The sequence below is a fragment of the Leucopleurus acutus genome (assembly GCF_964270905.1).
Source record: "Leucopleurus acutus genome assembly, chromosome: 16".
NCBI classification, from domain to species: Eukaryota; Metazoa; Chordata; class Mammalia; order Artiodactyla; family Delphinidae; genus Leucopleurus; species Leucopleurus acutus.
This window is the reverse complement of record NC_139158.1, coordinates 76,332,235-76,352,304: the sequence shown is the minus strand read 5'-3', so window position 1 is coordinate 76,352,304 and position 20,070 is coordinate 76,332,235. Positions and strand designations below refer to the sequence as shown.

The 20,070-nt window shown below is 51.0% G+C and overlaps 1 protein-coding gene across 1 annotated transcript in view; it reads right to left on the bottom strand.

Annotated features, from left to right (window-relative positions):
- Positions 1-1,532: 1,532 nt before the first annotated feature.
- The window catches only part of SLC9A8 (solute carrier family 9 member A8), a gene marked incomplete at its 5' end in the record, with an annotated part of 139,984 nt that continues 121,446 nt past the window's right edge, over positions 1,533-20,070 (bottom strand). The window contains 6 exon segments of the mRNA XM_082856816.1: positions 1,533-2,252; positions 3,584-3,730; positions 5,804-6,024; positions 9,066-9,177; positions 11,962-12,044; positions 14,281-14,397. Coding sequence (XP_082712942.1) covers positions 2,145-2,252; positions 3,584-3,730; positions 5,804-6,024; positions 9,066-9,177; positions 11,962-12,044; positions 14,281-14,397 — 788 coding nt within the window. The 3' untranslated portion in view covers positions 1,533-2,144.

Below are 20,070 nucleotides of genomic sequence, written 5' to 3'. Positions count from 1 at the left end.
TGGCCTCTGATCCCTGCCCCCTCCCCTTATGGACAAAGGTCCTCTCCCTTTGACCTCTTCTCTCTTCCACTAAAAAGAAATAGGAAATGACGGAGACTGGAATTATGCATGGCGTTAATCTTCCAGTGGGGATATTAGGTGAAGTAAAGTAATCCTATTTGGCTCAAATTATGGGGTTACGGTGGGAGATTACAAAAAGAAATCATATTTTAGCTCTATCAAGTACCAATTGACTTTTCATGCATAAAAAGGAAGCCATGTGCCCTCCTGCCTGACTGGCTTTACGCTTACACTTCTGGGGCAAGGGAAGGGGTTAGGGCAGGGGTCTGGCCTCGTGGGCTGGGTACATGGGTCCTGGAGGGTCCCGAGGTCAGTCCTTCCTCACATCCAGAGCCACGCTGCCTGAGGCTGAGAAGATGGAAACATATTTGCTGCCAGCCCAAGGTCCATGCTGGCCCACTGTGTCCGAAACAGAACCAACGACATGCACATGATGAATTAAACCACGCCAGGGGGTGCTGAGTCCCAAGGCTCCAGCTGAGACCCTGAGCCACATATGGAAACTGCCAGAGGCCTGTAGATGGGCACAAGCAAGCAGGTAAAGACCTTGTCAAAGGGCCGGTGAGGGGGCGGGTGCGGGGAGGCCAGAAACCCCATGTCCTCTGGACATGGTCGGCAGCTCCTCACCTTGAGGTGGCCCAGGGGCCCGGACCTGGGGCCGGGGCAGGTGTGTGTGTGTGGGGGGGGGGGGGAGGAGGGGGGGGCGCCAGGGCAGGGGTGTGTGTGTGTGGGCGCGCGCGTGGCCGGGGTGTGTGTGTGTGTGTGTGTGTGTGTGTGGGGCCAGGGCAGGGGTGTGTGTGTGTGGGCGCGCGCGTGGCCGGGGCAGGGGTGTGTGTGGTGTGTGCGCGTGCGTGCGCAAGCGCTCTGTGAGCGAGTCCTGAGGGAGCAGTGGCTGCTCAGGGATTGCAGGTGAGACTCCGATGCATCTGGCTGCAGGCCCCTGGAGCCCTGGGAAGGGGTGGCAGAGGAGGAGCACGGGGACAAATGGGACCCAAGATGGTAGAGAATTGGGAGGGGAAAAAAAAAAGATGCCGATGAGCAGTGAAGGTGCAGCAGGTAAACGGTGGGCAGAGCCCAGGAAAAGGGGCCTCTGAACAAACAAGGACCACCGAGTAAGGAATCGAGGTCAGGGAAGGGACTGCTAGGCTCTCACCACTTCGTAAAAGCACATGAATTTAAACTGAATTCAAAGACAGCAGCTGCTGGCCAGCATAGACCCTGAAGACTTTCCCTCTAGAGGGTGCTCTGACCCTACAGAATAGGGTCACTCACCCCCAAAAAACCCAGGGATACGGCTTCCAATGGGGCTCTAGAGAGGTGCCTGTGCCCTCGTGCTCGGTTCCAGTGTAAACATTCACAGTATTCCCAGAGAAGGGCAGTAGCTGCCTGCTGCCCAGGGAGACAGCCTGTGAGGTGCCAATCAGAGGTAAAGAGAAAAAGGTCACTCAGTTTCTCTTTCTCAGGGAGTGCAAGCGACATCACGAAGGGGAGTATGAGGTTTCCAAGGCCTCTGAGCCTGCTGCTTAAGTGAGAACCGCCGCTGCTGAGGGTCGAGGTGCCTTGATGACGCACAGGGAAGCGGCGGCTGGCCTCTCGCCCTGCTGCTACCGACACCCGTCCGGCAGGGAACGGCCCCTGTAATGAAGGCAGTGGCCAGGGATGGCGGCAACGGCGCACCATGCTCCCGGGACGCCCTGCACAGTGGGTCCATGGCAGGATTTCTCCCCTCAGGCACCTTGGCGTGACAGATGACTATTCCCCGGCTACAGAAGCAGAAGGAAACATGTACCTGCAAAGGTGGTCCCTCCAATCCGCGGGCTGGGAAGCCACCCTGAGGGCAGAGGTCCAGCCCAGTGGGGAGCGGGGAGAGAGTGCTTCAGGGCAGCCGGCTGGCTCCAAAGGCCTGGGAGGTCCTGGGTTAAGACGACAGTAGCCTGTGCGTCACCCTGCTTCCATCCGCCCCAAAGAAGTGCCACATGCACACGCCTCGGGGGCCCTTGCTGGGTGGCCGTCCTGGGAGCCGCGGGGAGGCTGGATGGCAGTGCTGCGGCCCCGGTTGCCCGGAAGCCACGCGTCCTGGTCGGTCACAGCAGCTCCTGCTCGTCGTCCTCAGAGCCGGAGGGGCCTTGGCGCACCTCTTCGTACCACTTGTTGGTGAGGGTTTTCATCTGGATGCGCCCGTGGTGGAGGTCCTGGGGTGGGAGACACAGCAAGCCCTTGTCAGTGGTCTGGCTCAGGGTCAGGGCTGAGGAAGGGAGGAGACGGGAGGCAGGGGGCGCGGCCACAAGCAATTTCAAAGTGTTAACTGACTAACCGCAAGCTGGGGTCATTCTCTGTTGGGGAGGAGATAACGGGAGGTGTCACCCTGGAACAGGAGTAGGAGGCAGGATGGCATGATGTTAAAAAACCTGGCCTCTGGAATCAGACACACTTGGGCTCTGCTTCCAGCTTTGCCATGTACTGGCTGTGTGACCTCGGGGGGTTACTTCACCTCTCTGGGCCTCAGTCTCCCCGGCTATCAACTGAGACAACCCGCTGCATCTACTGCATGGGTTCCTGGGAGAATGAAATGAAGCAATCATGAAAAACGTCTGGTGTAGCGCCTGGCTCACAGTAAGAACTCACGTGCTGACAGCGATCCTGACTGCTGAGGGAGGGAAAACAGGGCTCAGGACCAAAGCGGGGCAGCAGCCAGGAGAACCCCTCCCCCACCCTGCACGGTGCAGGATGACAGTTTCAGCAAAGCAGGCCCAAGCTGGTCCCTGAGTGTGTCACTCACTGTCAGGCCAGTGGTGCCTGGAGGGATGGAGCAAGAGCCCTGAGCCTCGGGCCACTGTCCAAGGCCCTGGCAGGTCTGAAATTCCTCAGCTCAGATTCAGTATCCGATCAATGTCCCAAGTCTATCATCCAGGAAATCCAAACTGGGTTAACAAGTCTATTATTAAACTAGCACTAGAGACTTCCCTGGTGTCACAGTGGTTAAGAATCTGCCTGTCAATGCAGGGGACACGGTTCGAGCCCTGGTCCGGGAAGATCCCACATGCTGTGGAGGAACTAAGCCCGTGAGCCACAACTACCACAACTACCGAGCCTGCACTCTAGAGCCCGCGAGCCACAACTACTGAGCCCACGTGTCACAACTACTGAAGCCCACGCACCTAGAGCCCATGCTCTGCAACAAGAGAAACCATGACAATAAGAAGCCCGCGCACCGCAACGCAGAGTAGCCCCCGCTCGCCGCAACTAGAGAAAGCCCACGCGCAGCAACGAAGACCCAGTGCAGCCAAAAATAAATGAATTAAATAAATAAATAAACAAACCAGCATTAAATATGGCAGCGAAGGAAAAACAGCAGATGCAGAGTGCTGCAAGCATGTCCAGCCTGCGAGGCTGGGAAGGAGAGAACGCTGGGTGGGGAGAGGCCCCCACCCAGCCCGGCACGTGGGTCTTCCCTGCCCACCCTGCTCTTGGCCACTGCAGGCCCTGAGGGAGGAAGGCGAGGGGCCCCTGGCCTGCGTCCCACCTCCTGGGTCAGCCGCCGCGTGAAGAAGGGGTTCAGGTACTTGGCATCCAGCCACAGGAAGCCTTTGAGGTCCTGCCGCCTGACGTAGTGGGCTTCGTACTCCTCCTCGGTGAGCTCTGACAGGTGCTCCGACTCGACGGTGTTGCCCTGCGGCGGGTGGGGGGAAGGCAGCCGAAGGCTCGTCAGCTGACACCTGCCTGGAAGCCCTCACACCACCCAGCCTACCTCCTCGCAGCTCTTCACCCCGGCCCCCGTGTCCCCAACCCTAACGGTGGCAGCAAAGAGGCCTCCTGGGAGCCTGTAGGGAGGCGGGAAGGTGTGTAAGAAAACGATGGACATCCAGGAAAATCAGAATTGTGAAGAAGTTGGAAGCTCAGGGCTGGGGCTTGGTCTACTGTAAGCTCTCCAGGTGGCTGTCTGTGCGGCCAGGACTGGGAGCTCTTCTAGGCTGTCTCTTTACCAGTGAACTGAACGAGGGAGGCGGCTTTTGTCGTTTTTTGCCTGCAGAGGCCCATTCTGGGTACATCTGCTGGTCATGTGGATGCAGCAGGGAGGGATGTGGAGAGGGAGAGAGGGAGGGAGGGAAGGACCACCCACCCTCTGCAGGGGCGACCATAGGCAGTTTTGCAGTCACCCCCAAGCGCAGGTGTACCCTGGGTGTAGGAGGTGGGAGAGAGGGAGGGGCAGGGAGGGCATTTCCCTGCCGTGGAGCAGCGCTTCTCAAACTCGGGCCGGCATCAGAATCACCTGGAGCTTGGGGAGCCACAAAATGCTGGGCCCACTAGGCCCACCTGCAGTTCCTGATTTAGCAGGTCTGGGAGGGGGCCCAAGAATGTGCATTTCTAACAAGCGCCCACCGATGCTGCTGGACCAGGAACCCCACCTTGACGACCAGTGATGGAAAGTGGGGTGGTTAAGAGTCTGTGTGACCAGGGCTGTGTGGTTTGGTCTCTGTGCCTCAGTGCTCTCATCTGCAAAATGGGGATCATGAGACCATCTGCTTCCTGCAGGCTATCAGGGACAGTCCAAGGACAGCGCAGGCACCACAGAAAACATGCCCTAAACAGCAGCTGCTCCCCCCGAGCACACATCCTGGTTCTACCAGAGCTGTGCTTGGCCAAGTGTGGCTGCACCTCCCGGCAACTCATCAGAAATGCAAATTCTTTGGGCGCCCACCCCAGACCTGTAAGACCCTGGAGCCCTCCACCAATCCTGACACCCACTAAAAGCTTCGAGAACCTATACTTGAGCTTTGGTTAAAAACAGACAAGAAGGCTGGTGGATGGGGGTGGGGGGAGAAGGGCCACGGAGAGTGAGGAAAGTTCTGTGAGCCAGCCCTGTCTGACGTCATCTGAAGGTTCTCCCAGCAGCACAACTCTGGCTGGAGAGGCCGCGGGCAGAGACTGGAGGCCAAGATCCACCCAGACTGGACTTTCCAGAGTGAGAGGTGGGCCACATCCCCTTTCCCCACCTCTGCTTGAGGATTTCTGTGCCTTCCAGGGCTGAGTAAAGTTACTGATGGCCTTGAACAAGGGAACTAGAAAAAGATGCATTTCTGCAAAAGCATGTGCGTGGAGCAGGGAGTGGTGCAGGAAGGCAGGGCCAGAGGCCAGGGCCCGAGGGAACACAGGGCAGGAAAGGCACAATCACTGTGACTCAGGGGAGGAGGGTGGCTTGGAGGAGGCAGAGGTGGGCAGGGGTCCGGAGGCCTCAGGCTCGCTGCAGATGGCCTTGGGCACCTCCACCCCCAAATCATGCCCTTGCCTGTCCTCAGTGGAGGGCCGTCTCCTGTGACTCTCCAAGCCTCTGTGAGCACTTTCCCCTTATCTAGCCCCAACAGGAGGCTTTTTAGTAGATGCTAGGGAATGATACAATTTTGTCATTTTGTGATTTTGAAACCCTCCTTCCAGTCCCGGCCTGATGGGGCGGTGTGGTTACTGGCAGGGGAGGAGCATTCCTGGAAGAGTCTGGAAGGTTCATGTTCCCACGCCACTGCCTCTGTGGCTTCACGAGGCCAGCAGACAACCCACCCCAAAGAGTCACGCTTCAGACCATGAGTCCAACCTCCCTGTCACTTTGGGAAGCTGGTGTGTGCATGTGCTGCGTGCCTATGCGTGCGTGCCCAGGGACGGATCATCCTCAGATCGTGTCTCGTTCCCCCATTTTCTGGCGGCGAGTGGGGACCCACCCTCTGCCCCTGCCCGCCCGGCCGGCACTCACCATCTTCTCCGTCTTGCTGAGGTTGACGTCCTTCTTGTTCCTGCGGCGCGCCCTGGCATCCTCGATGTCCGCGAAGCGGATGAGGGGCATGGTGCTGCCGCCCAGCAGCAGAATGGTGAAGAGCACGATACTGATGGTGGTGGTGCCGATAAGCTGCCGCTTCTCCATGGGCTCCAGGTCCAGGTGCAGGCTCAGGGCGTAGGGGATGGCCCCCCGCAGGCCTGGGCGACAGTGAAGGGACTAAGAGGGACGGAGGCAGGCGGGAGGGGGCAGCAGTTCTCGGGGGATCTGGGCCCAGCCCGGCACCACGGCCGCTTGACATCCTAATGCACGCACTGGAGAGTGCGAACTCAGCCTGTGAGGCTCTGGGGTGTGAGAGAAGCAGGGGCAAGGAACGGAGGCTCACCTCCGCTCCCACTTCTCAGGGCGGCAGAGCGGAGCGGGTGAAGTGACCTGTCCAGGCTGTGAAGCGCCGGGCGTGTGCGTGTTGAGGATTTATCAAGCCCAGCGCTTATGTTTTAGAAACACGACAGCTGGTGCAGACGAGCCCTCCCTGTGCTACGTGCTCCGCGGACGTGACCTCATCCGATTGTCACAGCTGTAGAGCTGGTCCTGTTATTCTCACAGCGCACAGATGAGGCGCCGAGACTGAGAATGAGGTGTCCTCCCAGGGCCAGACGCTTTACTGGCAACGGCACAGAATGCCTTTTGCCCAATGCCCACTGTAGTGGAGGATGCCACCCCCGTGGTGGCCAGCGGCTCAGGGGACTGCATCACGGCCTCTCCCTTACTTCCTGTTTTGGTTCCCTGGGAGGGTGCTGGCTGGACTGAGGGGTATGGACTGAGCCGGGAAATGGCACGTTCTCTCTAAAAAACTTCCTGGCTTGTCTGGTGCCATACGGGGGGACAGGAGCTCCCAGAGCAGCAGGGAGGAGAGATGTCAAACGAGGACTCGTGTGAGGGTGAGGGCCTGAAGGAGAAGGGAGGGCGGGCCGGGCACACAGTGACAGGATCTGACCCAGACGTGGAGGCCGGCGCATCACAGCATGATGGGGGGCTGGCTGCTGCAGCCCAGACCCTATATGGGGACACAGCAGGGCGGAGGGAAGGGGGTGGACTTAAAAGAGACACGGGGAGCAGAAGCAACAGGTCACAGGAGCGAGGGGAAGGTGGGGTGACCAGGGAAGGGAAGGGCCTGGAGGATGCCCGGGTCCTAGGAGGCTTGCTGCGCGACGGTCTGGGCACGGGGTCGGGAGTCTGGCTCCTGGGTCCCCCCCCTGGCCTCCTGCTTTCCCTGGGGCCTCCCGGGCTGGCACGAGGAACGAGACACAGGGCCTGCCATGACGGTGGCCCGAGGATGAAATGCCTTGGCATAGGACAGCAATGTGCACACAGTGAACACTTCGTAAGAGGGAGCTACGTGTTATTGTTTCCTGTGGAAGGAAGGGGGACGCTGGCAAACAAGCAGCTGGGGCAGGAAGGTAAGTTCCGTCCTAGACAATGAGATCGCCATAGCTCCACAACATCCAAGGAGGATTCAGACACTGGAGTCTGGATCCCAGAGGGAAGGCCTGGTCGGAGGAAACAGCTTTGGGAGGGTGGGAACCAGATGGAAGTTGAGGCCACAGGATAGGTGAGCTTGTGAGAGCGCAAGAGATGAAGCAGGTCTGAGGCTGAGTCCTGAGGAAGCCAATATTTGCTGAGGTGCCGGTAAAGGCAGATGGGGACCTGGACAGGAGCCTGAGGAGATCCCAAGGGAAAGGAGGGGAACCAGAGCATGGCCTGGAGGCCAAGGGAAGAGGAGAGGGTATCCTCCCAGTCAGAGGGCAGGTCGGTGGGAGGAAGGAGCCCCAAGCCGAGGAGGCGGGTGGGATGAGGGCTAACCGGTGCCCACCAGGTCTGCCTGGGGGAGGCTGCTGGTGACCCGGGCGAGGCCAAGTCCAGCCCTGAGGACAGGAGGGGAGGAAGTGGAGAAAATGGGCAAGAAGAGCTCACTCAAGAGGTCTGGCCACGATAGGAAGAGATGGGGAAGCAGCTGGAGGGGACGAGGAGCAGGGGTTTTGGCTGAAGTCGTCGGTTTTTTGCGGGGAAAAGGAGAATCTTCAACTGTTGAATGATGGCGGAGCCAGTGGGACAGGGTGAGGATCCAGGAAAGAGGGAGGGAATCAATGGAGAGAGGCCTGGACAGCCTGAGGACACCCGGAACCAAGAGCCCTCCCTGTTTAAAACCACCGCCCACTTCCCTGTAGAGGTCTCTCACCACACCCCGCAACCCCAAAGAGCTCACATACTTTGTAAAATGCCTGATACATTTCTTAGATTTTCTTTCAGATTTTCAAGACCTTGGATCAACTACTTTACGATTTTTTTTCCCTCACTGGCAAAAAAGATTAAGAAAAAAGTTTCTCTCACTGTACACACATATATACACACCTACCTACCTAGATCTGTCACACACACACCTATGAATATATTTTAAACAAGGTCTTTTGAAAAGGAAATCTGCGAGAAATTTACAGATATGCTGTTGGACAGAAAACAGCTTACAAAGCACGTTGCTATACCCTGACCCACACAGAAATATTTTAATTATAATATTTAAACCAGAAAGCACAAAGAACTGGATGTATTTGCTCCTAAGTAAATTTAAAGATGTCTACGGATCCAGTTCTTTAGGAGTCAAAGATTTATGAAATCATTTCGATCCTTTAAAAAGTAGAGGAATATGGGATTGAACAGCAACTGAAATGGTCAAATAAACTATCAGAACTTAGTAACTGAATAAAAAAAATCCAAATCTAACCTATAGTACAAAAAAGTTTAAACTTTAACCTTTTTATTCTGAGCCCCTTGTTACTTCAGCCTAGAAAGCGCTCAGGTGGGAGGGGCGCCGTGCACACCTTGCCCTGGGCTACCCCGTCTGTCCAGGAAAGAGTGGAGGGAAGGAGGGCAATCCTGGCTCTGCCTCCTGGGGCCCCTCGTCCCGAGCAAGTCCTTTACCCTTGAGCCTGAGCTTCCTCATCTGTAGAGCAGACACGCACCACCCACTTCCTGCGCTGTGGGGAGGGGTACCGCCTGCGAAGGGCCTCGCTCAGGGCCTGTGTTATAGCAGGCGCCCTTAAACGGGAGCACGTGCAACTTGGGGCTGATGAGGCATGCTCGTTTCGCAAGGGCTCCGGGGACAGGCACGTGCAATCTCCGCAGGGCCTGTGCCTTTATAACACACATTTTCCCTCCACCGTTCGTTCAAGATTGGGCTTACCGCTGAACCACATGATGAACATCATCTTTGGTGTGATTTTATGATCACGGAAGAAATTCAGGAGGTAGGAGAGAGGGAAAATGTTCACCGCTCTGCCAAACAGCACAAGCACCTGTTAACAGCAACAAACTAAGTCTTAACATGGAAACCTCTGGTTCTTCAAGTTGAAGCTTGTTGAGGCTAACACAGACCTGGTAACACACCCATTATAAAGGCAGCATCCCCTTGTCATCAAAGACATGAACTCAGTGCTAGGCAGAGACCCAGGAGATGCCAGTTTCTATGTGTCTAGGAAAGGATTAAAGCTTTGTATGTTACGTTTCCATTGTCAGAAAGAGAGGACTAACAAGGTATCAATGACAGCTTCAGTAATGCCAAGAGGCCGTGCAGAAGTACCCAGAGATTCATTTAAGGGTAAGCTGGCTCCTCCAAATGTGCTCCGCTGTGGGACGGGCCTGCACTAATCATTCCCAATGGGCTAGCTCTGGGGGAACAGACAAGGTATTCCTGCCTCTCCCATGGGCGCCCCACTCCTCAGGGAAAGGAGCGAAGACTGAAAAGCGCCTACCTATGTCCGTAAATGCTGCTCCCTGCGCAAGAGGAATGCACAGGTGGGTTCTAACAGGAGGTCACACACACCCTGTCTAGCCAGTTGCTTGCCATGGCTTTTGGTTCCTAGCCATCTCCAAAGGCATGTCGATTTCAACAAAATATAGCTTTATGTAAAGTCTAAATCTTATCTAAGTGGCTTCTTAGAACTACTTATTAATTTACTTTGTTTCTTCATCTTGGTTCTCACCATAACTAACTTGAACAGAATAATATATATATATATATATATATACACATTCTAAGGCTCTAAGTTTATTCTTACAACCAGCATGAATTGAGTGTGCTTTGGACTGTTGTGCCTTGGAAGGTCAAGTTAATAATTACCCACAATCATCTAACATTTATATGCCAAACAATGCTCTAATGATTTTATATGCATTATCTTGTTCAATTTACATCCTTCCAAAGGTCTCATGAGGTAGGTATTACTGTCTCTATTTTAGAGACAAGTAAACTGAGACAGCAAGAGGTTAAGTATTAAGTAACTGGTCCAAGCTGACGCAGGCAGGAAGTGGTGGAGCCAAGTCCCAAACCTGGCTCGGTCCCCAGAGCCCATGCCCTTGACCACTGAGTGAGTCTGAGGTAATCCATCTGAGCGGCACAGGCCGTCTCTAGGAGTGCCAGGGCCAGACTGACCAGTTGCTCGGGGGAAACTGAGTCACCACCCCAGGCATCGCCTCATTTTTCTTCCCCTCCCAGCTCATGGCTGAGATCGCCACCTCCCTGTTTCACCCACTGAAATCTAACCCTCCATTCCCACATGTGTGTTTCAGGGTTGACCAAATGTGGCCCCTTTCACCCAGTGACCACATTAAAGGCTACTATACTTTCTATAAAAGACTTTTGCTGCTGTTTTCTTGTCCTAAAACCTGAGTTTGGAGGACACATAACAGTGACAAAAGCAATGAGCTTGTGCCAACTAAGGTAGAGGCACCCAGATTGCAAGGAGAAACATCTTTTTCTTTAGGGTTCCTTATCTTCTCTGCCTCAGGTTCCCCATATGCCAAATAGGTAGGCCTCACTGGTTTGCACGTGGTAGGTGACAGTGATTTAAAAGAAAACGCCTGCCTCTCAATAGCTGTGTTTTGTTAAGTGGAGCTGGTAATAAGAGTTAAGATGAATTATGGTAACTCAACAAGCTGTGCTTTGCAAGTGCCTTAAATTAACAGAGGATCTAAAAAGACAACAAACAGATCAAATTAGGGACAGGAGTATAAATCAGCAGGAGGACCTATGGGAGATGAGTTCACACTGACGGGACAGAGACACAGGAGGGACACAGACGAGGGACCTGGGAACACCAGGCTAATGCCCAAATGTTAGCCATTCCCGTCACTTTGATCAGATGCCTGAGGGAGCTGGACCTTTCTTTTAAATGCTTAAACATTTATTTTTCTCCCATTCCATTCCCAAGATCTGATTTGAATGCAAATGATTAAACTTCTATTTTTCTTTTTTAAAGGTACATTTTAACTTGTCTCCTACTGCCACCACCCCTCTCTCGTCCAATTACAACAGTTTCCCAAATCTTCTCAATGATAAGAATCACCTGGGATGATGATTCCTCCAGATGAATCTCCAAAGGAGGTAAGGGCCTCGTAATCTTTACCTTGAACAAGTGTCCAAGGTCATGCTTATAAATGGACACATTTGAAGGAAACCACAGCAAGAATTAGGTATATTCATTATAATCATCCAGAAAAAGTAGAAAAGAGAAAGAAATCTTCCCCCGTTCTACCACCACTGTGAACATTCGGCTGCATTTTCTTACATATTTTCTTTTTTCTATGCATGCCGTTTTTACATGGTTATGATCAATTACACATTTCAATTCTGAAATCTGCTTTTACTACCTAACGTTACAAACTGGTAAATTTTTTTTTTTTTTTTTTATGGCTGCGCCTTGCAGCCTGCAGGATCTTAGTTCCCTGCTGACCAGGGATCAAACCTGGGCTCCCTGCAGTGGAAGCTCGGAAGTCTTAACCACTGGACTGCCAGGGAAGTCCTGAAAAAAATGGTAATTTTTAAAGAAGACTATAACAGTTCAAGGCCACTTAAAATTAAAACCAAGCAAGAATTCTTTTCTAGGGATATTTATTTACTTAATTCCATCCCTTCCCATTTATTGTATGTTCATGAATTTTTAACAAAAAGAAACTTCAAACAGAAGGTTGTCTATGTAGCTGTTGACTTTGACCAGTTAACAGTTACATAAATGAATCCAGAATATGTGGTTATCGATCTACAAATAAGTAGTTAAATAAAAAACAAGGAAAATACTTACTATGCACCAGATGACAAAGGAAATTTCAAACTTGTGAGGGAAACTAAAAATGGACAGGCCAAGAAATGCAAACACACATGTTTCTGAAACAAACCAAAGAATGGATTATTCAGCCTCAACTATTTTCTTCCAGTACAGCATGGGATTGTTATGCAAGCAAACATTCAGAAGTTAATCAGAATCCAGTATACCACTTTGCTTATTTTCTGGAAAATCCTGCAACCAGTACCTTGGCAAACTTGTCCTTTGATTCTCTCATTCTTTTCTATCACATAAGCAACAAGTGCTTGCTATTCAGAATCTCCTAATTTAATAAGCCAGCTGTCAAATACCCATGCAAATAAATACTCTCCCACCCGGGGACGGTGATAAATATATGAATCTGTCCATTTGCTGAACACTGTGATCAGCAAGGATCCCAACTGCGGCAAAGTGGCAAAAATTCAGAGCAAATGACTGCAGACGCCATGAGACTAGTGTGAAAGGGTCCTTTGTTAACTTCCTTGCCAGAGTGGACAAAGCCAAATGACTGACTTCACATATTTAATGTTGCCACAAAGTTTAGAAGAAGGCTTACATCCTGCAGGATTTGCAGGAAGAAATACATTTCAACTCTTGGCTCCACTCCACAAGTCAAAGAGAGTCTGACATTTACTCTTGCTGTACAAGCAGTCACTTGTGTATCCGAAGAAAAAGCACCTTAGAAATTCCTAGCACCAGGCTCCCCGCTTAGACTGTGACATCCTCCAGAATAAACGTAGAGCCAGGGAGACAAAGACACTATTTTAAAAGTTGAGCATCATAAAACATCAAGGCTGTTTTGAAACATTTCAGCAATGTTTTTTTTCTTCAAATGTGTATCCTCTTAGAACAAGTCCACAAGCTGGACAGTATACTTACCCTTCTCCTCCTTGAATGTTTTTATCAAATATTTTTGCCATCTTTTGCAATCAGCTTATTTAGAACACATCCAGATCTATGTAATGCTTTTCCCTGGCAGCACGAATACTATCATGTGGACACATCATGGTTAATTTAATGAATCCTTGATGGATATTTAGACTGTTTCTATTTCTGATATTGAAAAAGCAACAACAAACATCCCTGTGCACAGACTAAATCCCTGATGGTAGAATCGCTGGGTCAAAGAGTATGTGCCTTTTAAATTCAGACTGATGCTGCAAATGACTCTCCAAAAAAGATGGCATCAATGTATATGCCCGTCAACAGGGCCTATTTTCTATGTTTGTGCCGGAAGTGGGGAATCACCAAACTGAAAATCTGATGGGTACAAAATAGAATTTGAGGGATGTTTTGCTTTACATTTCCTTACGGTGAGAGTCTTTCGCCATGACTTTCTGAGAAGGGTGCTGTGGAAACAATACCCACTGGGCCAGGAAGAGACAGACCGCTTCCAGACTCACTTCTTAGCCATGAGACAGTGCTCAGATCATGTGACCTGAGACTCCCTGTTTGTGGAATGAAGTCTCTGCACAGCTTGCCCCCGACTCCCAGCACGTGACAGTGTGGAACTGGTGCTTCGAAATGAGACAGCCCACAGAAATGCCAGGGGAGGTGCTGATGGTGACAGGCAGAGCACAGCCACTTGGGGGCCGGCGTAAAGGGACAGTGTGAGAGTGGTTCCTTCACTCCCAGGTGTAAACTAGGGGCAGGTACATGATGGGTTCATCAGACTGTGATGCATAACTGAAACTGCTTAAGAGAAACAGTCATCACGGTGTGGCCCAGGCCAACGATGACACCTCTAATTCAGGGTTTGCCTGAGACACATCCTTCAAGATGCTCTTGTGAACAAAGGATCCTGTGGACAAGTTTGGGAAATGCTGTCACTCTGTCTCTCTCTTAGAAATTCACAGTGCACGTTGACGGAAAAGTCTCACAAGTTCAGAAACTTGTTAAACTTTATTTACCCCAGGATTTCCCAAACTGTTTTTTGACTATGGAGTCTTTTTTCACTTAATTCTCATCAATATCAGTTCCAAGGAACGCATTTTTTAGAAACGTCACTTTCATATATTGCAAATACATGAGTCTCAAATGTTCGTTATTCGCAGTTCTCATTATTTTTTGGTCTTAAAATTATAGGCATCGAAACTTCCATTGTTAGGTATTAGGCTTACTTTATGGAATGTGAAAGCCGGAGTAACAAACAAAAGATAAGGGAGTGCAGTATCTGGCTCTGAGGAATTCTGCTGCCTCTTCTGTCAGGGAAAATCTCAACGGACTCCTGAAACAGGCTGAGGAAGAACAAGTAGCTCTGGGTAGGCCCACGTGGGACCACACAGAGGCAGAACTCACCGCACAAGAAGGCCACAGTCCGGAGGGTTTGCTGCATGAGGATCTGGGTGACTGGGGACAGGTTATGGTGTGTGTAGTGAGACATCACGATGCCTGAGAACAGGATGGCCATAATGCCTAGAGAGGGACAAAGGGGCAAAGTGCACAGACATGAACAGAACAGAAAAGCACCTTCCATGTGATAGGCAATAATGCCTCACACTTCCTACAAGTCCCTGGAGCCTATAGTATTAGGTGTTTTAAGAAAAAGGATGGGAAAATAATACCTGAGGCTTCCCAGAGGCTGCAGAGAACGGGCTAAGGGCCCGTCTCTCTGGCAGCTTCATTACCGGCTGGGTGACCTTGGGCCAAGTTTCTTCCCCTCACCAAGCCTCAGTTTTCTCAACTGTACAGTGGGACTAATAGTACCCACGCTCATGGACATGTTAGGAGGGTAATGCAGAGAAGCCATGTAAAGTGCCCTTCACAAGACCAGGGCAGAACAGGTGTGAGCCGTCACTGTCATTCATGGATATAATAGGGGCAGGTGAACCACTCTTGGGGCAGAAAGGGAACATAAGAATCTGGGTATGGAGAATGGGTGGATTTTTATTTACTTTGTCATACTTTAATTTTGAATTTTCCCATAATCGCCATGAATTAACCTTATAACATGAAAAGAGAGATGTGTTATTTAAAAAAAAGTGATGTCTTTTCTTTAAAGGTCACCATGAGAGAGTCTACAACTTTTGTTGTGTACTCAGGATTTGAGTTTCAACTTTTGTCCACTGCCCCTAATCACTGCTGAAGCCACTTCCATGGGTTTCCTCTCAGTGTCTCCCTGGCAAGGCAGCAGCAAAGAGGTCTTTATTTCATGTAAGGAAGCTGAGATTTTTACAAAGCCATTAAACAAGCTGCCAAGATACATGAATTCCAAGTCAACCTTTATAAGCAAATATTTAACTCACTTATGCCATTTTGTAGAAACAGATTACTGGCTAACTTTCCATTTAAAAATGAGTGAAGCATAGGAGAATGTCCTACTTGGGAGGGCAGGAAGCAAAGGAACCGGACAGGAAGTACGCTTGGGGGACAGAAGTTTAGCTTTGATACCTGAAGGCTGGGTCTCTTCAAAGAAGTCTCAAAAAGGGGCCCTGCTTCCAATTTCCCTCTTCCATTCCCAGAGCTAGTACAAGGCTTGGAAGAATGCCCTTGGTCTGTTGGTCCAGTGTTACCTGTCATCCATTTAAGTGTTCCCACTTTCAAGTGACAATCCTCTCCTTGGTCCTGCCATGGGCAGAGCATGTCTGGCATACTAGCCTGACTTTTACACCCTAATCTTGAGTTGAGGAAATATGCACAGGAGTCAAAGAGATGTCTTTATATCTGACTGTACATAAATGAAGTTTTGTTTTTTCTTTTTGGTGCAATAAAGTTTGTTTTGGCAGAAAACAAAATGATTGAAAAACACAGAATTGCGTTGGAGACATTTCAACTGCCAAGCTTGCTGCATAAACAAGACCTTACAAAACAGAGGAAAACCCCGCTCTTTGCGGTGCCCAACAGGTATTTGCTGGCCGGAGAGATAGCAGTAGCTGGAACGTGTTATCTCCTAGCCCTCTTGGGAAACAGCAAATTCCTTTGCTCTTTCATTTTTCCCAAAAAGGAGGCCAGACAGGGAAATTCCAGCAATGCTGCCCAAGAGCCACACCTGATGAGCCTGGAGAAGGGAAAGGAGAGGGCAGGAGACTTCTTTACTTGCTACTTCAGAGCAGTGAGAAGACTCTGGAAGTTACGAGTCGTTCTGAGCCTCTGCTCCGCTAGATAAAACACACAATAACAACACCTCCGGCTGTCCCCTCAATTCATCTGCTCTTCTCAGTAAGTTCCTGCAGGCAACCACCCGAGAGCTTCTCCTTCCTGACTCTGCATCCAGACCACAGACGCCACAGGCAACGTGAGGTGAAACAGAGGGAAAGACCAGAACCGTCGAGGTTGGGGGAGGAGCACGCGGCACAGCACACTTCAGTTCCTATGGACTTGCTCCTAAGCCTCTCTTCCTTCCGTGCAGTCCAATGCTAGAGACGGCTCTGGCTTCTGGGCTCTCAAAGGGCTTTGTTTCGCCAGCCTGCTTCAAGAAGGGTTATCAATTCACTGCAAAGCTGAGGCTTTGGAGTTCTTACCCTGAAGGGAAAGTCAACCCCAGAGGAGCCTGAACCACTTAAGCTGTGAATCACAACCGCTTAAGTTGTGACACGAGTGGCCTTCCGCCCACGTCGTCATTCTGCCTACAGAACGAGGTCATCATAGCCCACGGGAGTCCCGGTATTAAACAGCCACTGCAGAAAGCCAAAGGTTCTGGAAAGTCAGCTCTGACAGTGAAACGTGGAACTTCCCGTGGGACTAGCATCAGGAGAGGCCACTGCCAGAGGCCCAGCAAGCTTTCCTCCACAGGAAACAAGGAGACAGGCTCAACGCAGCAGGCGTCTGGTTGGCCGCTTTAGTCTGGTGCACTGTAGGCTAGGGGTTGGAAACCCAAACTCCTCAGGGGCCAGACAATAAAAATAAAGATAAAAACAATAAGCGGGTGACTGGCACATGGGCAGAGAAGGCACAAGCCCATCTATAAAGGGCTGATGGCAGCCCTGTGGATGGAGGCCTAGTGCTGGCCAGTCTTCCTTCCGGTTTTTGAGAAACTCCAGAAATCTGTTTCTTATGGGAAATCTTCCAACTTTTTTTTTTTTTTGGCCGCGCCGCACAGCTCGCTGGATCTTAGTTCGCTGACCAGGGACTGAACCCCGGGCCCCCGGCGGTGAAAGCAGCGAGCCCTAACCACTGAACCGCCAGGGAATTCCCAGAAATCTTCTGACTTTTAACGACAGCAACTAATTGAAGTGTTTAAACATTTTCTGTAGAGGTAAACAAATCCCATTTGGGGGCTGAATTTGGACCATACAGAAACGGGCCCTCTGGACTACAAGAGTGACCAGCCAGCCACGACCTTCATGCCAGTCCGGTCTGGGGTTGGGGGAACTCTCAAATCCCGGGGGCTAAAGGAAAGAGTCAGGGTCAGCAGCGGGTACAAAAGCTGCAGGGACAGCTCAAGTGTCTGCCCTACGTGCCCTCCCTAAGCCCAGGTGACTTTACCACTTAGACGACCCTCACCCACTGCAGCTGCCCCCGGCATAGGCTGCAAACACACTGAAGGGGAAAACGGTCCAGCAGACTCACTCCCGGAGATAAAAGGCCTGGGGATTTAAAACATGCCCTGGAATGAAGAATCCTGACACATTTACTTCTTTCAGAAGGCAAGTTCATTTAAGGAAGTAGACAGCAGTGCAGCAAGCGGTCAGCCTCTGAAGGCAGGCAGGAAAAGAAGAGAGGGAGGGAGGAGGGAGGAAATCCACTTCTAGTCTCAGTTAAATCCATTGTTTCAAATGTAATTAAGGAATAAAGGGATTCAAATCCAAAAGGCAGGAGTTGAAAGGGTATTGTGTACAATTTCTATTGCACTGAACTTTACTTCGGGTAAAACATGATGTACTTCTTGAAGGCTGAGTCAGGCCATAGTCAGTTTTGTTTGTTAATTACCCAATAAGGAACATATTTTGCTATAAAAAATCTGAACTCAGAGGTAAAGAGTAAAACAAGACTCTCCATTCACGCCGCCTGCCCAGAGGTAACTACTATACAGTTCAACATGCAGATTGCCAGCTCTTTTACTATGCCATTATAAAGTTTATCTGTCTTTAAAAAAAGTGATAAACAGGGTCTTCCCTGGTGGCGCAGTGCAGGGGACACAGTTTCGGGCCCTGGTCCGGGATGCCTCAGAGCGACTGGGCCCATGCGCCACAACTACGGAGCCTGTGCTCTAGAGCCCGTGAGCCACAACTGCTGAGGCCCGCGCACCTAGAGCCCAAGCTCCGCAGCAAGGGAGGCCACCGCAATGAGGGGTGCACTGCAGCGAAGGGTAGCTCCCGCTTGCCGCAAGTAGAGAAAGCTGCGCGCAGCAGCGAAGACCCAATGCAGCCAAAAAAAGAAATAATAAATATATTTTTAAAAAGTAATAAACAGTATCATATTACAGATATGACACGTATTACTGGCACAGTGATTTTTAAAAAGTCCTCCAACATTTGGCTTTGCGTGTGTAACAGAATGCCAACTCCTTCCCAGGCCTACAGAACCCTGTGGGATGGGGTCCTTGCCCTTCTGTTTCAGTCACGCTATCTTCCTGCTCTTCCTGGAGCAAGCCAAGCTCCCTCAGATCTGTCTGGGACTCTCGGCACCTGCTGCTCACGCTGCCAATCACTCCCTCCCCAGAGCCTCCGACGCTGGCTCCTTTTCACCACACAGGTCTTAGCCCCAGTGCCACCCCTCTGAGGACACCTTCCTGACCCCCTACCTCATAACGTTCCTGCCCCCGTGACACTCCATCACATTACTCTGATTTCTTTTTTTCACATCACTTCTTACTACCTGAAATTACCCTATGTGTTTGCTTACTTGCTTATTATCTTCCTTCTCCAGGCAGAAACCTGATCTTGTCTTGTTTATTACTGTACCTCTGAAACCAAGGAGCGTTCTCCGCACAGGGTAGGCATTAAATATTTACTGAATGGATGAGTGAAAGGTTTTTCTTTTTCTTTTTTAAATTTAATTAATTAATTTTTGGCTGCGTTGGGTCTTCGTTGCTGCGCGCGGGCTTCCTCTAGTTGCGGCGAGCAGGGGCTACTCTTCATTGCGGTGCACAGGTTTCTCATTGCGGTGGCTTCTCTTGTTGCGGAGCACGGGCTCTAGGCGCGTGGGCTTCAGTAGTTGCGGCACATGGGCTCAGTAGTTGTGGCTCACGGGCTTAGTTGCTCCGTGGCATGTGGGATCTTCCCGGATCAGGGATCGAACCCGTGTCCCCTGCATTGGCAGGCAGATTCTCAACCACTGCACCACCAGGGAAGCCCCAGAGTGGCACTTTTATTATGTCTACTTCATGTGAGGAAGTGGAAGATCAGAGTGGTTAAGTCTGCTCTCTGCAGTTACACAGCTAATGAGAGGTGGAGGTGGGATTCAAACCGAGTCTTTCCGGTGCCCTTAACCGCTGTGTTCTAGACACACAGATTTAGGTAAATGATTCTTAGGGAGAACGTCCTGTTTGGTGGCTGTGGTAACCACTTCGTCCTTTGTGACAGTCAGGAAAAGCAGAGCACAAAGAGGAAGGAGGGGACAGCACCAAAGCCACCTTTCCTGTTTGTACCCTTACATTAACAGGGTGAGCCTCCCCTTCTCTGAAAACCCTGCGTGACAAACATCCCACCGGCAGAGTGTGGGCAGAGCCAGCCCGTCACCCAGAGGCGGACAAGTGTGTTCTTGGCTTGCATGTGCTCTTTTCGGCCCCAGTAGCGTGCACGGCAGAGGTCCCCAAGGAAACGAAACCCCTACAAATAGAAAACACTGCCTCTCTGAAGAAAAGACAAGAAAAACACTCCCTGGTCTTAATCACAAATTTCAAATGGATGCAAGAAATATATCTTTGCCAACAGGTACTCAGTGTTCATCTCAAAGGGGTGGGGAATGATCTAGAAAAACAGAGGTAAAAATAGCTAGGCTAGAGCCAAATGACTCACAGGTGGTGTTTATGTAAGTGCCAAAATTCAGGAAAGGTAAGAGAGGGAACAGGATGGCAGATACCGGGATGAAATTATCCAAGAGAACTGGCTTGGGATTAAAAACAAATGAGACCCTGAGGTTTACAAAGTTCTCCAGGGAAAATGGCCAGAGTCCTCTCTGCCTCCTCCTTGGCAACACCTGCTCACA